Below are 19,590 nucleotides of genomic sequence, written 5' to 3'. Positions count from 1 at the left end.
GTGTATTTATATCTCTATTTATCTCTGTATTGATCTATTTATTTATCGATGTATTTATCAATTTATTTATCTCTGTATTCAATTATTTTTTTATCGATTTATCTATCAATTTATGTATCGATTTATTTGCAAATTTGTGAGACTTCTAGAGGCTTCCTGATATTTATCTATTTATCTCAGTATTTATCTCTATATTTATCTCTGTATTTGTCCCTGTATTTATCTCTGTATTTATCTATGTATTTGATTATTTATTGATGTATTTATTTATCTCTGCATTTATCTCTGTATTTATATGTTTATCTATGTATTCATCTAATTATCGATTTATTTATCTATGTATTAATCTATGTGTTTATCCATGTATGTATCTATTTATCAATTTATTTATCTATTCGTTTATCTCTGTATTTATATATGTATTTTTCAATGTGTTTATATCTGTACTTTTTTATGTATTTATCGATTCATTTATCTATTATTCTATTTACTTATCTCTATATTCATATATGTATTTTTCTATGTATTTATCTATTATTCTATTTATTTATCTCTGTATTTATCTATTATTTATTTTGGGACACGACACAGCATATTGTGCATGTCACGAGCTCTTCATCAATTTGAATGCATGTGAGCAGACAAAATGCACAAAGCAAATATCCTTGCAGGAGCAGGTGGTGGGGGGTCGGGGGAGGGGGAGGGGGTACGGCGGAGGGGTGTTGGAATAAGATAGTATTCATGTCCAACTGGGACTTACTGAAGACGGACGGGATAAGTGACTGCAAATACATTATGTGCCTCTCAACTACAAGGAGTGAAGGTGGTCACCATGGAAACAAGCTTTATTTGAGAAAAAAAAAAGAAGCCCGTGCGCCGCCGAGGTGTGGCCGCATGTGCGATGCGTCGAGGCTACAAGCAAAAACAAAAAAAAGAATACAAGTGTTTGCGTGTAAGGGGGCGCGAGGTCGCCGATCATTTTTTATCCCGGAAGATAAAATATTTTGTGCATTGGTTTGAGTGTATTATTTAAAAAACGAGTTAACATTGTTTAAGTTCAATGTTTTTTTACTGTATTCAAAAAATGTGCAGAAGAAATAGGAGAATTTTGACTTTTGTGCCGGAACCACGTTCTAGGATGAGATATTGGACGAGATGGTTTACAGGTTATACAACCTGTCAGTCTCTGCTTGAATACCCCCCCTCCCCACCCCCCCTGCCCAAACGGTTGCGGTCAAGATTCTACACAGGCCAGTTAAGTTCATCCACACAAAAACTCTCTCATCCATGTCTTTATGGGCCTTGCTTGGTTCACCGGTGCAAAATCACACCGGAACAGTACCAGGCAATGCCATGACCTTACCAAGTATGGAAGCTAAAAGTCCCATTCTGAGTTGCGGAAGACATACTGTGTGAGTTTTTTTATATTCTTTTTTTAAGCACTAAGATGGATATTAAGCGCTTCGCTCTTGCTGTTAAAACAATTAAGCGTAGTGTATGATTGACAGAATCATTATTCCGGCTTGTCGGGCTCGAAAAGTGTACCTTCACGCATCCGGGATACTCCGACAAACATCTTGAGCTTGACATCTCATTCATCACGAGCAAGGAGCCAAATATCAAAACGACACTGCGGCCTGACGTGTGGCGGGAAGGACGCCAAAAGGACGCGTGGCTCAACAGATGGGAGAGCTGCGAGTCGACGGATTCGTATGCAGAGCGCGAGGACATTTTTTTTGGCCGGCGTGAATCGGTGTCCATATCAGCATGGTTGATTGCGTTTCCTTCTATCACTTCAAGTAGTTATTCTTTTCCCTTGATAGAACGCTGACCGTCCCCTTTCTATCGTCACCGAGTAATTTCTCCCTTCAACCGCCCCCCAATACAAAAACATTCCACCCCTGTGGGAAGAGGCTTATGAGTGACCGCGCCTGCGTCCGTTGCGTTCGCGGGGCGCACCGGAGACAAAATACTGACAGTAATCATAATTTGCCACTCACCCGTGCGGGGGGACAAGGTTGTGGCGAAGGGAGGGGGGGGGGGTGTTGATGTCATTTACATCCATCCATTTTCCGTACCGCTTATTTCTCATTAGGGTCGCGGGGGATGCTGGAGACTATCGCAGCTGTCTTCGGGCACGAGGCGGGGGACACCCTGAATTGGTTGCCAGCCAATCGCAGGGCACACAAAGACGTACAATAGTCGCTCTCACACATAGGGTCAATTTGGAGTGGTCAATCTGCCTGCCATGCATGTTTTTGGAGTGTGGGAGGAAACCGGAGAAAACCTACGCGAGCCCGGGGAGAACATGCATACTCCACACAGGGAGGCCGGACCGGGATGCGAATCGGCTACCTCTGCACTGTGAAGCCGGTGTGCTAGCCACTCGACTACCGGCCCGCCCATGTCATTTACAGACACTGAGATATTTTTGTGTGAACGGCCGGTCAAACGTGACGTGAAGACGTTAGCAAAAACAAGAAATACACGCCGACCATTACATACAGACTTTCGATAAGTGTCTAAAAATGACTCAGAACAAGACGCAAAAGGTTCGTATTGACTATATTCTTCAGAAACCACAAAAACATTCCACCAGACCTGCCTTCCAGGTTTTGTGTTAGCCTGGTCATCATTTTTTAACTCCTTCACTGCCAGACGATGTGCAGGGTTTTTGTAATTTTCACTCAAATTGCAGAACCCGCAGAATATTGAGTTTTAGGACTCCATAAACATTCAATTCAGTGTAAGAAACCTAAGAAATTCTTTTCTTTCATCAGAAAAAAGAGTTAATTCCTAAGTTGTATGAGTCTGGAGTTATCCGAGCTTGAAATGGAGGCGGCTGTAAAAAGTACAATACCTACATATTGATTTATATAGCGCTTTAACAACAGCTGAAGCTGGAACAAAGCGATAACATGGACAAAAAGCAAATTCTGCCCCCTCGTAGAAGGGAAAACCATTGCCAGAGGTCTGACCAGCGCGTTATCGTCACCCCGCCCAGCAAAAAAAAAAAAAAAAAAACGACACATTCCGGAATGGCAGCGAATTTGGAGTCTTCTTACCGTTGGCACTCGCTGGCATGTAGAACAAGGTCCTGGTTGTTCTTGGCACTGACGGTGAGCTCGTGTTCCGTTGGGTTGAAAATATCCAGGAGGAGATGGCACTGGCGGGTGCTGTAGCAAAGAAATGACACGTTAACGTTAAGCCAATCACATGACTGTGTACGTTGTCCGCAAATACATTTGACAAAGTATGGCGTGTTCACACTAATCCGTGAGTTATTTGCAACTACTTTCTTCAAAAAAAATTGTGAAGAAAGTGCATTTAAAACGCACTCATAGGCCAAATCTAAATTGGTTTTATTGAGAAACACATGTGCATCACGGAAACATCAAAACATCAAATCCACTGACTCAAGTACAGCAGTCATGGAGTGTCTATCAATCCTTGTCAGGACATGAAAAAGATGGCCGCGCTTTCATGAGAACGTTCCTGCCAGGGCGGAGCAGATCATTCTTCAAACTAGAGCCAGGCATGCTGGCTTTTAAGCTTAGTGGATATTTCCCCTCCTGGTAATGACGGATGAAAGGGAAATTAGCTTTTGCAATAGAAACAGATAAGACTCACAATTTTTTGCTGTTTTGGGCTCTCCGAGATAACTTGATAATATAGTCTCAATAGTTTAGCTGTAAAAATGTATAGATGTAGATGGACTGTATAGATGTATGGGCAGGTGGGCGGGAGGGTGGACGGATGGATGATGGAAGGACGCATGGATGGTTTGATGGGTGGATGATGGACGCATGGATGGATGGATGGATGGATGGATGGATGGATGGATGGATGGATGGATGGATGGATGGATGGATGGATGGGGTCGGGTGGTTGGATGGGCAAATGATGGATGGGTGAGTGCATGGTTGATTGATGGATGGAAGGATGGATGGGAGAATGATTTGATAGGTGGATAGTTGGGTGGATGATGGATGGATAATATAATTACAGTGAACGCTGGCGCGAATGGCTGCCGCTGCTCACCTGCACACAAAAAATCTGGTGATTGTAAAGTGTCCTTGAGAGTTTGGAAAGGCGCTTAGAAATGAAATGGATTATTAGTATTATTAGTATTATTATTAGTACTAATACTCGTATTATTATTATTATTATTGTTATTATTATTATTATTATATTTTAATAATTGTTTTTCAGAATCAGAAATCCTTTAAGAGTCCCGCAATGGGGAAATTTGCAATTTTATCTGATTTATTATTATATTTATATTGGATTATATTAGATGGGCCTTTATTTGTCTCACAGTGGATACATTTACACTGTACAGAAATTTACACTGCACAGCAGCAACAACAAAATACAGGAGCTGCTGTTAATTTAGTAAATTAAACATCACCTCGCTCGCTTTGCCTCCCGGGCAAACAGCTCAAGTCATTCCCAGTTGGTTTCCGTTGCCTTCAATTGCAGGGTTAATGTGGGATTACAGTGCGTCGGTCTAAATTGCTAATAAACTGCGGTGGCAATTAAAAGAGCATATATTTTAAGCCTACCTATGTTTCTTTAATTGTCTTGTTGTCTTGGCTGGCGGATGTGATTAACAGGCGGCGGCGTGGGGGCGAGCCAGTGATTTATAAGCTCGGCCAGTAAACCCGGGCAATCAATCACAGCCACCCGATAAAGAAACAGAGACTCATTGCTCTTGCACTGTCCGGCGCGGATCATGACGGGGATAGAAACAGCAGACAATGTGGATTTCCGGTTGTCGGGTGAGGAATCGCGCCAGCCTAAAATAACGGCAGACAACGACGGTCGAAGCGGCGGCTCTATTTGTGAACCCTTGGCGCAGCTACGCCTTGTTAAGCATTCATCTGAGCGACCATCGATTTGCAGCGGATAAATGATTCAAAACTGCCAATTGGGTCTTCCATTTGGATATCCATAAAATATTGATCGGCCGCGTACTTTGGCGGGATATCAATGAAGCGGTCGGGAAGGCGCATGTGCATGAAAAGTTTGAGATACATGCCCGAGTTTCTATACGTGAAGGGAAAATGATATTTCAAGAACACCGGCCACGGCTCAGGACGACCTTTCCTCGTGATTATTTTCAGGTAAAGCGGCAAGCGTGTCAAAGGGTGAGAAGAAGAAGAAAGTTAATGAATGCCACTGTCTATTTCACAGATTTCTGCCATCAAATTAAGCAGAGTGGGGGAAGAGCTTCACATATTGCTGATGTGGGAAAGACTCGGGGGGGGGGGAAAGTCTCCGAATCGAGCGGCAACCATTCGATCGCCACCGTTTCTGTAAATAGTCAGAGCTGAAGTCAGATCATAAATCTAAAAAAAAAGGGGAAAATGTAAAATTGAGTGTGCTGTGAGATAGTAGGTGGATCACTAAAGACAAAAAAGATTGATTAATGATTCAAGGACCTCCGCTGGAGTCTGGAAATGCTGAGGTTGCCACTCAGCTGCAGGGAAAGCATCAAAATCCCCCCCCCCATCAAAATCGTAGAAAAGTATAAAAGAATTTGTTTGTGAATGTGCCTCATCAAAGTCAAAGTCAGCTTTATTGTCAAATAAAAATTACTGTTCTCTCGGACCCAGCGTGCAAGGCACTTATAATGTGGCTAAAAAAGACAGACAATTGACAACAGACAATACAATACAATACAATAGTAATTTGTGAATGTAAAGTGAGGTAGTGTCGTATGTAAAGTGACGTAGTGTCGTATGTAAAGTGAGGTAGTGTCGTATGTAAAGTGACGTAGTGTCGTATGTAAAGTGAGGTAGTGTCATATGTAAAGTGAGGTAGTGCCGAATGTAAAGTGACGTGGTGTCGTATGTAAAGTGACGCAGTGTAGTAATGCAAAAACAAACAAAAAAAGGTTGAAGTGAGGTCTTGCATAAAAAAAAGAAAAAAATAGAATTCAGGATGATAGTACAGCATGTAACTTGTACTCGGGTTCGGTGAGTGTGGCAGTGGGAAGGTGCAGGGGGGGCAGGGCTGGGAGGGAGTTGAGTCTCCTGACTGCCTGGTGGCAGAAACTGTCCTTGAGTCTCCTCCTTGTCTAACCGATGGCAGCAGGCTGAAGAGGCATAACCGCGCCTTGCCACTGTACGTCACTGGCATCAATAGAAGATTCATAGTTTGTGGTAAGCAAATAATAATAAACGTTAGGACAACTATTTCCTCAACGCCCACGCACAGTTCTCGGGGAACGGTGGTTACGGATTTTTTTTTTTTTTAACATGTCCACCTCTAAGTATGGATCACTGCGTATTTCACACACGTCGCTTCACTGCCACTTCGTTGAACACATCTGACACCTTTTATACAGCCAAAGCCGCCCGATAACCCCCCCTCCCCCAAATAGCGGGTCGGAGGTAAAAAATAAATAAAATGGTGTCACTTTCAGCACAGGGAAAGGTCAAAAATGGGAGGCCTGCAGCAGCGCTGGAGAAACCCATGTGGAAATGATACGCGAGCAGCGAAATGGAATTCATGGACGCATGTTTTGATGTATACAAAAAAAAGAAAAAACGATTCCGCGGGAACAAAGCGTCTGATGTGCTGACTAAATGATGACGTGAGAAAAGGTGAGACAAATTGAGAGTACCAAAAAGAGAGAGCGTCAGCATAAAATAAAGACGTGCAAAAGTGCGGAGTGTGCAAAGGGAGCAACACAAATCTGAAGTGCTTTTGGGGAGACAAAGCTGATCATCGAGAAAATAATACAGGCTGAGATGAAACTATCGGGTGGGCGTGGGGACTAAAACATCATAATGGCTTTTTTTTGGGGGGGGCATTTTGGCTTTTACAAGGTACGAGAGAGGTGGTACGACGAGTTGTGATGAAAGTCAAAAAGAGTTCAAAAGTAGTGAAGGAATGGAGGGGGAGGGAGGAAAGGTGACGTGATGGAGGAGAGAGGGAGATGAAAGTGGTGGAAGACTGAAAGGAAAGGTAAACGTGGGTGTGGAGGAGGTGGGGGGGGGGCAATGAGAAAAAAGGGGGTGCGAAATGTGACGAAAAGATAAAAGAAAAGTCATAAATGGAATAAGCTACATGTTGAAAGACATCATAGCTTTGTTCCAGCTTCAACTGTTGTTAAAGCGCTATATAAACCAAGATGTGTGTATTGCATTGTAATTTGAACAGCCGCCCCCATTTCAAGCTCATATAACTCCATACCCATGTAACTTAGGAATTAACTCTTTTTTTCTGATGAGATAAGAGTCTAATGCACAAGTTTAAAAGTCAAGGCCCGGGGGCCAAATCCGGCCCGCACATCATTTTTTTCGGCCCGCGGAAGCAACTCAAACGTGAAATTCCATGGTGCTTGCTAAAATCCGAACCAAAATTTCGTATTTTTGGATGTAAATCACAATAACAGTCATTATTCTTGACTTCAGATTTGAAAACTCATTATTTATTAATTTGTTGTGCGCTCTATATGTAATATGTGGAGGGGATTAAACATTCTAATGTCTTCCCCAAATTCATAACGGCCCTCGAGAGGAAACCATAACTACAATGTGGCCCGCGGCAAAAAATGACTTATGATGGATTAATAATGACTGGTCGAAGGTTTCTTATGCTGCATTGAATGTTGATGTAGTCCTAAAACTCAATATTTTGTGGGTCCTACAATTTGAGTGAAAATGACAAGAAACCTGGTACACATTTTTGCACATCGTCTGGCAGTGAATGAGTTAATATTTAATATTTTGATTTTTTATGTTTATTCATATGGTAGTGAATGAGTTAAAAAAAAATCACATTTTTTAAATGCTAGATAGATCCTGCTGTAGGGAGGCCTCCAATTAAAATACAAAAGAGTCATCGCTTGCTATTTCTGAGAACTGTGAACTGAGTTGTGTGCCAGATAGCAATACAAAAAAAATACAATAAAGTAAAAAAAAAAGATAGTCGCCCACTTTGGTAAAGTCTTCAAGTCTAAATGTCACCTCAAACTCAATATTCTTTAAGGCTTGGAATTCGAGTGATAATGACAAAAACCCTGGCACTGGAGTGGACACATTTTTGCACATCGTCTGGCATTGAATGAGTTAAGCCAACATAATGTACAATTGTTTATTCAAAGTAAGAAATATTTTGTTTTGCACAATAACGGCACCTTTCCTGGATTTGACGTTCGACTCATCTGCCAGCGACGGCGCGATCGGACGGCGTAAATTTAACGTCCACCACTGGCTGGAGGGAACCTCGCGTGGATTTAAAGACTTTTCATTTTGACACGTTTCCAATATTTTGTGCTTCAAGTTATTAGCGAGATACCTCCGTAGAAAGGTTGGCGGGGGAGGGGTGATACAGGCGGATGACATACCCCACGGCGCAGTCCCCCCCCCCCCCCCCCCCCCCCCCCCGAGATGGATGGCGTGCGCTGCGGGTATTATTACGGCTAATGGTTCATCTCAAGCGGCCATTACGCTGCACGCTGCTGTCGGTTGGAGGCGGGAAGGGGAGGGGGCTGAAAAGCCAAGCCACGTGGAATGTGTATGCATTCGAGGAGAAATATGAAATATGAGACTGGTGGGTTGAACAAGAGATAAGAGTCGATTTCATTTTTATGCGGGTTCTTGGTGATTTTTTCTTGTGGGTGTGCAATAGGTTGAACAAGAGTTTTCGTGGTTACCTGGTAGCGGGTAGGGTGCTAACTCTGGTGAAGAACACGGACGGCTCGACATCGACGTGGACTCCGACAGAAAGCTCCCTGTAGTAGCCCTCCACTTTGCCAGCTCCCCCGGAGTACTTGAAACTGAGGACTGCCTCTAAAGTCTGAAAATAAAAACACCAAACTCTCAAATGTGGCACGCAAAAAAAAAAAAAGAAAAACACCCGCAAAAATGCCAGGCAGGCAGATTCAAATCTGTCGTTGAAATGTTGACAATAAATTACTTTTAAGAACCACGTTTTGACACCATTTGCACAGTGGCGGAGAATTCGGGTTGGATTGCAAATATTTCATAGAATAATAGGGTTTCAATACGACACCAGGAGAAGATGCTTGCTTGTTACTCATCAAGTTATGAATATGATTCAAATAAATGTTTGCAATCGATTAAAGAAGTCCTTCCGTATCAATTCGAGCCGTCAGGACTCCAATGTAGCGCCCAGAAAATGCACAAGATGGCGCACAAGCTCCGTTGGAAATGGGCTGATTTGTCCGCTAGGAATTTGTGTTTACTTACACCTTCTTTATGCGTGTTACCGCAATTGGCTGCGAGACACAACGATTCACCATCGCGTTATTTGTGTAGTTTTCCTTCTAATTTCGTGATCAACAGTGTTTTCAGATGAAAAAAAGGACCGAAAATGCATTGTGTTTCACTTTCTCGGTCACAGGTGTTCCCTCCGTGACATCACTTCGGGCACTGGTGTCAAAGTCAAGGCCCGCGGGCCAAATCCGGCCCTCCACATAATTTTTTTCGGCCCGCGAAAGCAAATCAAACTTGTTAAATTCCATGATGATTGCTAAAATCTGAGCCAAAATTTCATATTTTTGGATGTCAACCACAATAAAAGTCATTATTCTTGACTTCAGATTTGAAAAAGAGTTATTCATTAATTTGCTGTGTGCTCTATATGTAATATTTGAAGGGATTTAAACATTCTAATGGGTTCCCCAAATTCATAACGGCCCTTGAGAGGAAACCATAACTACAATGTGGCCCGCGGCAAAAAATGACTTTGACACCCCTGACTTAGGGCATCGTCATCAACTCGAAAACAAGACTTCCTGAATATTCAGCGCAAGTCTTAAAACGTAAAATATAGCAATATGCGGTGAAATCTTTGTAAAATGCGCTCAGTAGAAGTCATTTGAAGTCATTCTACAAATTATGGACACAACTTGTCCGAAGGTGTCGGTTGTCCTTTAAGCATCCATGAAAGGAATTGGCTTCAGTGTTCGAATATTATTGCAGGGGAGTGTAGGCACTATATTGTTCTGACTAAAAGTATACTTGCAAGTCATAAAACTGTCAGGCAGAAGTGAAAGCAGGCAATGGACGTCTTTTTTTCAGAGATGAATGTCAAATGAATGCCTTTAAAGCAGGTAATCTGGCGGATGTTTTCTCCTCAACTTCACTTCATATTGTTGTCCTTCAAACAAGCAAGCAAGGGAGCGAGACACCCCGTGGTGGCGGCGGAGACGATTGCTTCGCAGATTGACACCCGGCGTACCCACGAGATGCGGTCTCGCCGGTACTCCAGATTGCCTCGGAATTCCCTCAAGTCATCGTTCAAGGTTTCCACCGGGGGGCCCAAAACCGCCACATGACTCAAAATCTCCTCAGGGCTGCTTTTCCCTGTGACTGAGCAGATGCATCCTAAGCGGGGTTTGCGCCTTACTTGATGGACATTTAGAGACACGATCTTCACTTGAAAGAAGGCAGGGGGTGGAGGGGGGGGGGGTGGATTGGATTTGCCTTTGTCTCGCAGTGGAGAAATTTACATTTCACAGCAACAACGTGATGAAAGGAAGAGGAAGATGTAGAAAAACAAAATACAGGAGCTGCTGTAAAGGCAGCCACTCTTGCGGCGCCATCTTGAATTTTAAACAACAAAAAACAATAACAAATAAATTACAGTATTTTCTGCACTATAAGGCGCACCTAAACGCCTTCAATCTTTTTCAAAAGCTACGATATGGAAAAATATGTCATTCATTGAAGGTGCTCCTTATAATCCCATCCGTTTTATATATGGAAAATTTTTAAACATGTAATTCATTGGAGGTGCACCCTACAGTGCGGAAAATACGGTAAATTAAATTGTAAGCACTTCCTGCACCCTCTTTGCCGTATGAAGTAGTTCCAGATGAAAGAGGCGAGGATCAAAGCGTCCTTTTCACCACTGGATCAGATATGTCACAGTGAAATGAGCATGTCTGCTAAAGCTAAATGTTGAAACACGTCTGTGTAAGCTCTCAGTCGTACAGGAGTGGTCCATCGATGAGAAGGTTTCTTCAGCCGTCATCTGTACTGTACTTACGTCCGAAACCTTCACTTTGTACAGATGACGGCTGAAGAAACCTTCTCATCGCTAAATGTTGAAAGCAACCCCAAAGCTGTAGGCGCATCCATTGACAAAAAGAGATTGTCTCACATCTCCTCCTGTCCCACGTAAATCCGCTTCAATTCCAAGCCGCCACCATACGCATTGGTGCTCTGCCCTTTTGTCTCATCGCAGGCTACTCAAGCCATAAAATACATGAATAAATGAATAAGGCGGGGATTGATAGACTAATAGAGTCTTTGGACCAATTGTCATTTGGCCGTTTTGCATTAAGATAAGGACGCTCGTTCCTTATCGACGTGAGGAAAACAAAGGCCGTCGACGGCAAGTGGTTATCACCATCGGCTGGCGCGTTAATGAGGGAATCTAAAACGGCGCCGAGATAAGCATGGCGGCACATGCTCCTCCAAAACCAAATGTCCTTTTCCATTTGGCCCGCTACACTTGATTCCGGCGAGATGGTTTTTGTCCCACCAATGCTGAGTGCGGCCTCCTTGAATCCACGGCACACTTGTCATTTTTGGCGGCAGCGCCCCCTCCCAACCCAATCCTTAAATCAGACGGGTCCCCGAGATGTCAGCGGTATTTATGGATGCCGGTGATGTACGGCAGCCCCCGCCAGCAAAGATCAAGCTCGCCTTTTATTTTTGACGGCCAATTTAGCAAGCGATCGCTCTTTCAAACTTACACCTGCACCGACCGTGGCTCTACTTGGCGGGTTTTTTTTATTTGTATTTTTTTTACGAGCATTAGACGGTGTAATGGAGTCGAAATTTCCCAGCCCTCGATAGCCAAGGAGTTCTTTACCAACTTAATGCAGTACAGTGATACCTTGACTTACGAACTTAATTGGTTCCCAGAAGGTGTGCGTAAGGCGAAAAGTGTGTATTCCAAACATTAATTTCCCATAGGACACCATTAAAATGAGAATAAACTGTTCCCAGGTCCCCAGAAAACAATTTTCAACTAAATAAGCCGTAAAACTACACAAAATATACCTTATTTTATGTATAATAAATGTGCTATGGTATTGTAATTAAAGAAATAAACTGTACGGTATAATAAAGTCATTTTATTTGCCTTTTTGATGGTCGTTGATGGCTTGATGGAATGGATAGCTTTTTGCATAAAGTGTCTCAAGGAGCTCTGAGTTGTCCATCTAAGAAGTTGTGATATTGCAACAGCAACAGATGCAGGCTGACACACTGGAAATTAATTAATAGCTGGTTCCCTTGCTTGTAGGTTCTCTTCAAATTATACAGATGACTTGTGTGGGTTATTTGTGGAGCCTGATTGATGGGATATTTTAACCTTGCAGTCTACACTGCGTTTGAACCATCAATAAAGTTGAAACGAGTCCAAATTTCACTGTTTTCTATCCATGTTCTCACCTTTTCACTTTTTTTTTGTTTCAACCTCTGTCGTCTCCCCTTCGTGTGTGTGTGCGTGTGTGTGTGTGTGTGTGTGTGTGTGTGTGTGTGTGTGTGTGTGTGTGTGTGTGTGTGTGTGTGTGTGTGTGTGTGTGTGTGTGTGTGTGAAAGAAAAAAAAAAGCTTCGGGCTGCAAAACACGGTGGGCGCCCGTTGCGGATGTTTAGCATAAGCAGCTACAGAATTGTAACGTCTGATTCAAATTTGGACACATTTTTAAACATAAAGAGAAAACAGTTAAACAGTCACCAGAAAACGAACAAATTATGATTGGACACCCCCCCCCCAAAAAAAAAAAATACCCATACTTCATCTGGTAATGGGTTTAACAGTGTGTCACCCCGTCTCGTTTCAGAAACGTCCGGCAAAGCAATAAAACGACAAAAATATCACAAAGCGAAAGGGGGAATTCAAGACAAAGAAAAGTAAACATGGTAGGAAACGGCAAAGATTTACAACAGAGCCGATAATCAGACAACAAGGACCAGATTTAAGAAAGCAGAATGTGTGTGACGCAACAAAAGGGTCCGCGAGAGCCGTCGGGTGCAATGAACGAGACGCATGGCACACAAGGGGGGCTACTCCACCACATAAAACAAGATATTAGCTTCCTACAGGTGCAAGTGTTATGAAAAAAAACTAAAAAAACAAACAAACTAGATGACCAGAAACAAAAACACTCCAACTGGAAATCTCATATTGCCGGGATGAAAATCACCCCCCACACCCCCACCCGCCGCTCTATGAATTTGATGGAAAACGCCACACCGACTCTCCGCCAATGCGTGTATGAATGACGAAGCGAGCTAACAGCGTTGCTGACTCACCGGGGGAAGTCACCGGCACCACTTTAAAGAATTCATTCAGACGCGAGCAACCCCTCCAAAAGGTTTAATTTGACGTTCCAAGTAAAAGTGGAAACTCCTCCAGACCACCACGTGGCATGTGTAGTCAAAGGAAAACGCACTGGAGTGATTAATAAACCGCAATTATCATCAAGTGGAATCATGAAATGGAGGTTTATAATAACGATGTTGTCAAACAACGACAATGAGAGCTAATACGGCTTCCGTGAATGACGTCACGGGTGTCGCCAACGGTGCTTTGTGAGAGCAAAACATCTACACAAAATATACAGTAAAGTCTCGTTATATCGATATTCTCGGGAGTCGGAAAAAATATCGATATAACCGGACTATCGATATATCCGATCCTGCGGCATGTAAATTTTCTCCTTGCGTTCCTAGAAATAGTATCGTAATAAGCAGTACTATCGATATAACCGATATCGATATAACGAGACTTTACTGTATATACACAGTGATAGCTCAGCTTACGAACGCTTTATCTCATGAACTTTTCCCTTAACGAACATTAAATTCACGAGAATATAATATTGGTGTATGTACTAGTTTTCAGTGGACGAACCAAACCACACAGCGCAACGGTGGCTGGCGGAATAGTTTTCGGCGGATAAACACCAAACCACATGGTCGGACAGCACCATGGTGGCTGGCGGACTAGTTTTCCACACCCCCTCCTTTGAGTGCAGACGTGGTTTGTTATCGAGTGGAGTACCTTTGCTATTATGGGACCTAAAAAAGAACCCACCACAGGGTAGTGTCAAGCCGAAGACGCCACAAAAGAAAATTACGGTCAAGCAGAAGAAGGAGATCATAGAAAAACACTAACAGGGTGTGCGTTTGTGTGACTTAGCGTCCCTGTACCAGTATGCTACGTCGACCTTTGTTACGTGTGGCTAAGGGTGGACGGTGTGAGTGAGGGTATTATCTCAGAGAAAGCACGGCAACTTCACTCGGATATCATCAAGAGGCAACTACATCAACGACCATCACAAAGGTAAATAAAACGACTTTATTATACCGTTAATTACAATAGAATAGCACATTTATCATACATTAAAAAAGGAATATTTTGTGTAGTTTTAAGGCTTATTTTGTAGAAAATTCTGTTTTATGGGGACCTGGGAACGGATTATTTTCATTTTTAATGGTTTCTTGTGGTAAATAAATGTTTGGCAGATGAACTTTTCGCGTTACACGCACTTTCTGGGAAAGTACATAAGGTGATGTATTACTTTATATAATAATCTTTGACAACCTGGCTCAATGAACAAAAATTCCCTCGGCAGAAGTAATAATAAAGTACCTTATGGGAATCCCACCGCCTTGGGTGTGGATCCCGTGACACCCCCCCCCCCCCCCCCCAATAATGCTGACCACGCCTTTCAATTAGTCCCAATTCCCATTTCCGAGCAAAGCGCGGGCCCGCTCAGCGGCACTAAACTTTTTTTCCTGACGGCGAGGGCTAAAAATAGACCCCGTTTGACAGATTGCGCCGCGCTGAGCTCGCCCCCACCATAGGATGGATGGTTTATTTAGTCCGCGCGTTGCCCCCGAGGCGTCGGTGGGGACGCTTGTGTTAAATAATACCAAATCTTTCTCTGAAGGAAGCGTTTTGTCAGCGGTTTGGTGTGGAAAAGGACATCCAAGGTGGCACGGTGAATATATAATGACGCTGAGGAATGGCGGCGATAAGGCTTTCGGACTTGATTCGCGTCTTTCAGTTTTATCGTTATTTTTTATTCTTTATTTCTTTGTTTTTTTTGTATCTGGATGGTGCAGAGGGCATGCTCGTTGCAGAAAACTTTCATAAATAATGCAGAATCATTAAACCCATTCACAGCCTGTGCAGCGTTTTCTTTTCTCCCGGCCTTACCACTCAACTGCATCCACAACTGCGCTACGCAATTTATGACACACAACAAATACCTCACAACTACACCCTCTCAATGTCAATCACCGGCATATGAACTGTTTTTCGGGATGCACATGGAGTGCCACAATGAGTGATGTGTCGTTCGCGAACGAGCCCGTTCTCCAAAAAAGAAAATGGCAGCCCACTTTTTTTGTCCTCTATTCCCCGCCCCCAGTCTTCGGTTAAAGCCACGTGATTGGTCAAGAACGCAGCAGTGAGGGGAAGTGGTTTAAACATTAAAGAGACAGGCAGACAACAGTGAAATTTGGACTTGTTTCAACTTTGATAGTTCAAAGTGTAGACTGCAAGGTTAAAATTCCCATCAATCAGGCTCCACAAATAACCTGCACAAGCCATCTGTACACTTGATGCAAAAAGCTATCAACCCAGCTAAACAGAACACAATTGATGAGGAACTAGGTAAAATTATCACAGAGAAAGCAGTTACAAGGGATCATTCCTCAAAATGGTGACAGAAGAAGGCTACGTTCCTCATCAAGTGTTTAATGCTGATGAAACCGGCCACTCCATCAACGACCATCACAATGGTAAATAAAACGACTATTATACAGTACCGTTTATTTCTTTAATTATAATACCATATCACATTTATTATACATAAAATAAGATATATTTTGTGTAGTTTTAAGGCTTACAAAATTAGAAAGTAGAAAATTATGTTTTATGGGGACCTGAGAACGGATTATTCTAATTTTAATGGTTTCCTATGGGAAATAAAGTTTTGGGATACACACTTTTCGCCTTACACACTCTGTCTGGGAACCAATTAAGTTCGTAAAACAAGGTATCACTGTAATTTCTATCAGATTTTTGTGGGTGTATTTGTAACTCGCAACGAAATTCGACACCAGGATCCAAGCTAATCTCGCAGCGGTATACTTGATTGATTTTTCGACGGATAAATGTTAAAACATCCTGTTTTTTTTTCTCTCAAACCTGCTGAGGGTGTCAATCTGTTGGTTTTTTTTCCAGGCGAACTCAACAACGCATTCAATAAATATCATGAGGAAGGAATTAGTTTTTTTTTTTATTTAGGTTGTGTATTTTTTGCCTACCTATGGTTGTTCAGATCGGATTGCGGGTGGTTTTGCTCGCGCGGATATTAGTTCTCCTAAAATGCAAAACAGCCATTACAAATCCATTACAACCACTGAACAACAGATTTAAGGATTAGGTGTTATTTTTAAGGATAATCAAAGCCTTAGAATTTAGTACAAAGGTCTACTTTATGATTTTTTTTAAACAGAAATGCAAGCGTGCAAGGACGACAGCACAGGTGTTAAAGTCAAGGCGCGGGGGCCAAATCTGGCCGGCTACATCATTTTATTCGGCCCGCGAAAGCCAATCAAGTTCCTTAAGTCCGAACCAAAATTTCGAATTGTCGTACGTCAACCACAATGACAGTCATCATCTTTGACTTCAAATTTAAAAAATAGTTATTCATGAACTCATTCACTGCCAGACAATGTGTCCACTGCAGTGCCAGGTTTTTGTCATTGTCACTGGAATTCCGGGACACACAGAATGTTGAGTTTTACGACTACATAAACGTTCAATATAGCATTAGAAACCTTAGATTCTCATCTTTCATCAGAAAAAAAAGAGGTCCGCCATTTTGTTTCACGTCTCAAGTACTAATAGCTATCTATTCGCTGATTAATAGCTATCTATTCGCTAGCTAATGGCTATCTATTCACTGGCTAATGGCTACCTATTTACTAGCTATTTGCTAGCTAATAGCTATCTATTTGCTAGCTATTAGCAATTTATTCGCTGGCTATTATCTATTCACTGGTGAATGGCTATCCATTCATTAGCTATTAGTGCTCTATTCGCTAGCTATTAGATATCTATTCGCTAGCTAGCTATTTGAGTTACTTCCGGGTTGAGTGAACGCTGGCGCGTGAGGCTGCCGCTGCTCACCCACAGAAAAAAACTGACTGTAAAGTGACCTTGAGAGTTTTGAAAGGTGCTTCTAAATGAAATGTATTATTATTATTATTATTATTATTATTATTATTATTATTATTATTATAAATGATATGGGTCTGGAGTTATATATGCTTGAAATGAATATGTGAAAAATATCCGCTGTGGAATGTATTTGCAAAGAGAAAGGCAATAAATAGAAAAAAGATTGAAATTGTGAAAGCAGTCCACAAGCTCACACATGATCGGCGAGAGACGCTGTCTCAAAGTCAAAACGACAAGCCATGACGCCGATGATAAACAAGCTCAAAAACGTCAGGGGGAGACGGAAGTGAGCTTTCTTCCCGAGCCAAGAAAGAAAACGTCATTTGGTTGGCCATTCAGGCAGACAGCTGTGGCAGTTATAAATATCGCTATCACAAGCCGAGATCGGGGAGCCGAAGCACCGTCTGCGGCACTCGCTGGCTAAAAATAGAACTCGGGCTGGTTGGCAGGCAGGCAAGGGGACCAAGACAGTGCTGCCCCCCCTTTTTTTTCCCTCCCCTTCCTCCCACACACACCTCGCACAATGTGATTAGCGCTCAAGAAGCTGTGCCCACCGCAACCATCAGACACGTGTTTGTATTCACGTTCGACGCAGATGTTGGTGGGGGTGAGAAACGTACCAACACGCGAGAATCAGATCCTTTCCGGCCATCTGGGTTTCGGAACACGATCATTACTCATCAAAGTAGCGGCCACGGCGAGTTTCAATCAACAACCCGATAATTATTGCAAAATTGTTTCATTCCGTTGTGATTTGAAAACAAAATCCTCCTCTGAACGGTTTCGAGGTTGTCATTTAAGATTCCTTAGTTGGTAGACATTAAAATTAAAGGACAACCGACATCTCCGGACAAGTTGTGTCCATAATTTGTAAAATGGCTTTAAATGACTTCTCCTGAGCGTATTTTACAAAGATTCCACCGCATATAGCTATATTTTACGTTGTAAGACTCGCACTGAATACTCCGGATGTCTTGTTTTTGAGTTGGTGACGAGTACGTACGTGACGTCACTAAAGGACCATAAAAAAGACGCATTCACACGGTCCTTCCATCACGTCAATGTATTTTGCTGTACTTGTTTGGTCTGGGGACCTCGTGTTGCACCCAAAAGCCGCCAGAAGGCCAGAAGAGGGCGCCCAAGCGCCATATAATGAATTTATCAGCCTGTGTAAATGGAGGTGGCCACAGGAAGTCGCCATTTTGTGCCTCTTTTTTTGGTTGAGAGATTTACCCCCAATGTTGCCTCAAAATGGCATAAATAAATTATTTAATCGATTGCAAACATGTATGCTTTCCCCTTCAGAACTACAGTAAAGTCTCGTTATATCGATATCGGATATATCGATAGTCCGGGTTATATCGATACTATTTCTATGCACGCACGGAGAAAATTACATGCAAACAGGGTCGGATATATCGATAGTCCCAGTTATATCGATATTTTTTCGGACTCCCTTGAATATCGATATAACGAGACTTTACTGTATTTGAATCATATTCATAACTGGATGTGTAACAAGAAAGCCTATTCTCCGAATCTGAAGCAATTGTTTTGATTCACTAGCAATGCTAAACGTCTTGGCGTGACGTCACGAACAAGGGGGCGGGACTTTCTGAAAATGCCCAATTCGCAGCTCAATTTTTTGCAGATTTTGGACACTTTAAGTCATTTTTATTGGTGTTTTGCATTTGACTAAAAATATCATACTGCGTGTTTTGGGTATTTTTGATGCTATAAAACGTTTTTCTGATGTCAGTTGTCCTTTAACTTTTATGAGTACAGTCAAACTTCGGTTTTTGACCAAAATCCGTTTCAGAAACCTCTTCGAAAACAGATGTGTTCAAAAACCGAAACATTTCCCATTATAATCAATGTAATCATTTTTTTTTTGATTGAACACCAAAAACAGACAGTCAAGGTCTGCACAGCCTCCTCTGCTGGCCTAAAATTATCTGAATCATGGACTGATGTCATTCACAAATTTATTCAGGAATTGAATATATGACGTAGAGCACCGTCTTTTTCTTGATTGGGTGCCGATAAAGCGCTGGCCATGGCCTCTGGCAATGTTTTTTTTCCATTCCACAAGGGGGCAACATTTCCCTTTTTTCAATGTTAGCGCTTTGTTCCAGATTCAGCGCTAAGTGCTACATACATCAATATGTATTGTATTGTGACACGAGGAAGTGACATGCGAGTGGTCTATTCAGGTGCACTAAATTTTGTCGAGAATCAGATTTTCCGCCGCGTAAACCGCCGCATAAAAAAAAACAAACGCATTTTTTGTTCAAAAACCGAAATGGTCGAGAACCAAGACTGTATATGCTTTTGGA

At 42.3% G+C, this 19,590-nt stretch overlaps 1 protein-coding gene across 4 annotated transcripts in view; it reads right to left on the bottom strand.

Moving 5' to 3' along the window:
• Positions 1-19,590, bottom strand: part of trappc9 (trafficking protein particle complex subunit 9) — a 110,005-nt gene that overhangs the window by 34,313 nt on the left and 56,102 nt on the right. For all 4 annotated transcript variants that reach the window (XM_088986900.1, XM_088986903.1, XM_088986901.1 and 1 more), the window contains 2 exons: positions 8,669-8,811; positions 3,066-3,176 (listed from right to left, as the gene is read on the bottom strand). In XM_088986900.1, the coding sequence (XP_088843026.1) occupies positions 3,066-3,176; positions 8,669-8,811 (254 nt within the window). The remainder of the gene's footprint in view (positions 1-3,065; positions 3,177-8,668; positions 8,812-19,590) is intronic.

The sequence above is a fragment of the Hippocampus bargibanti genome, linkage group LG20, assembly GCF_051943395.1.
Source record: "Hippocampus bargibanti isolate YZ-2025 linkage group LG20, ASM5194339v1, whole genome shotgun sequence".
NCBI lineage: Eukaryota > Metazoa > Chordata > Actinopteri > Syngnathiformes > Syngnathidae > Hippocampus > Hippocampus bargibanti.
This window is presented reverse-complemented; position numbering and strand designations above follow the sequence as displayed.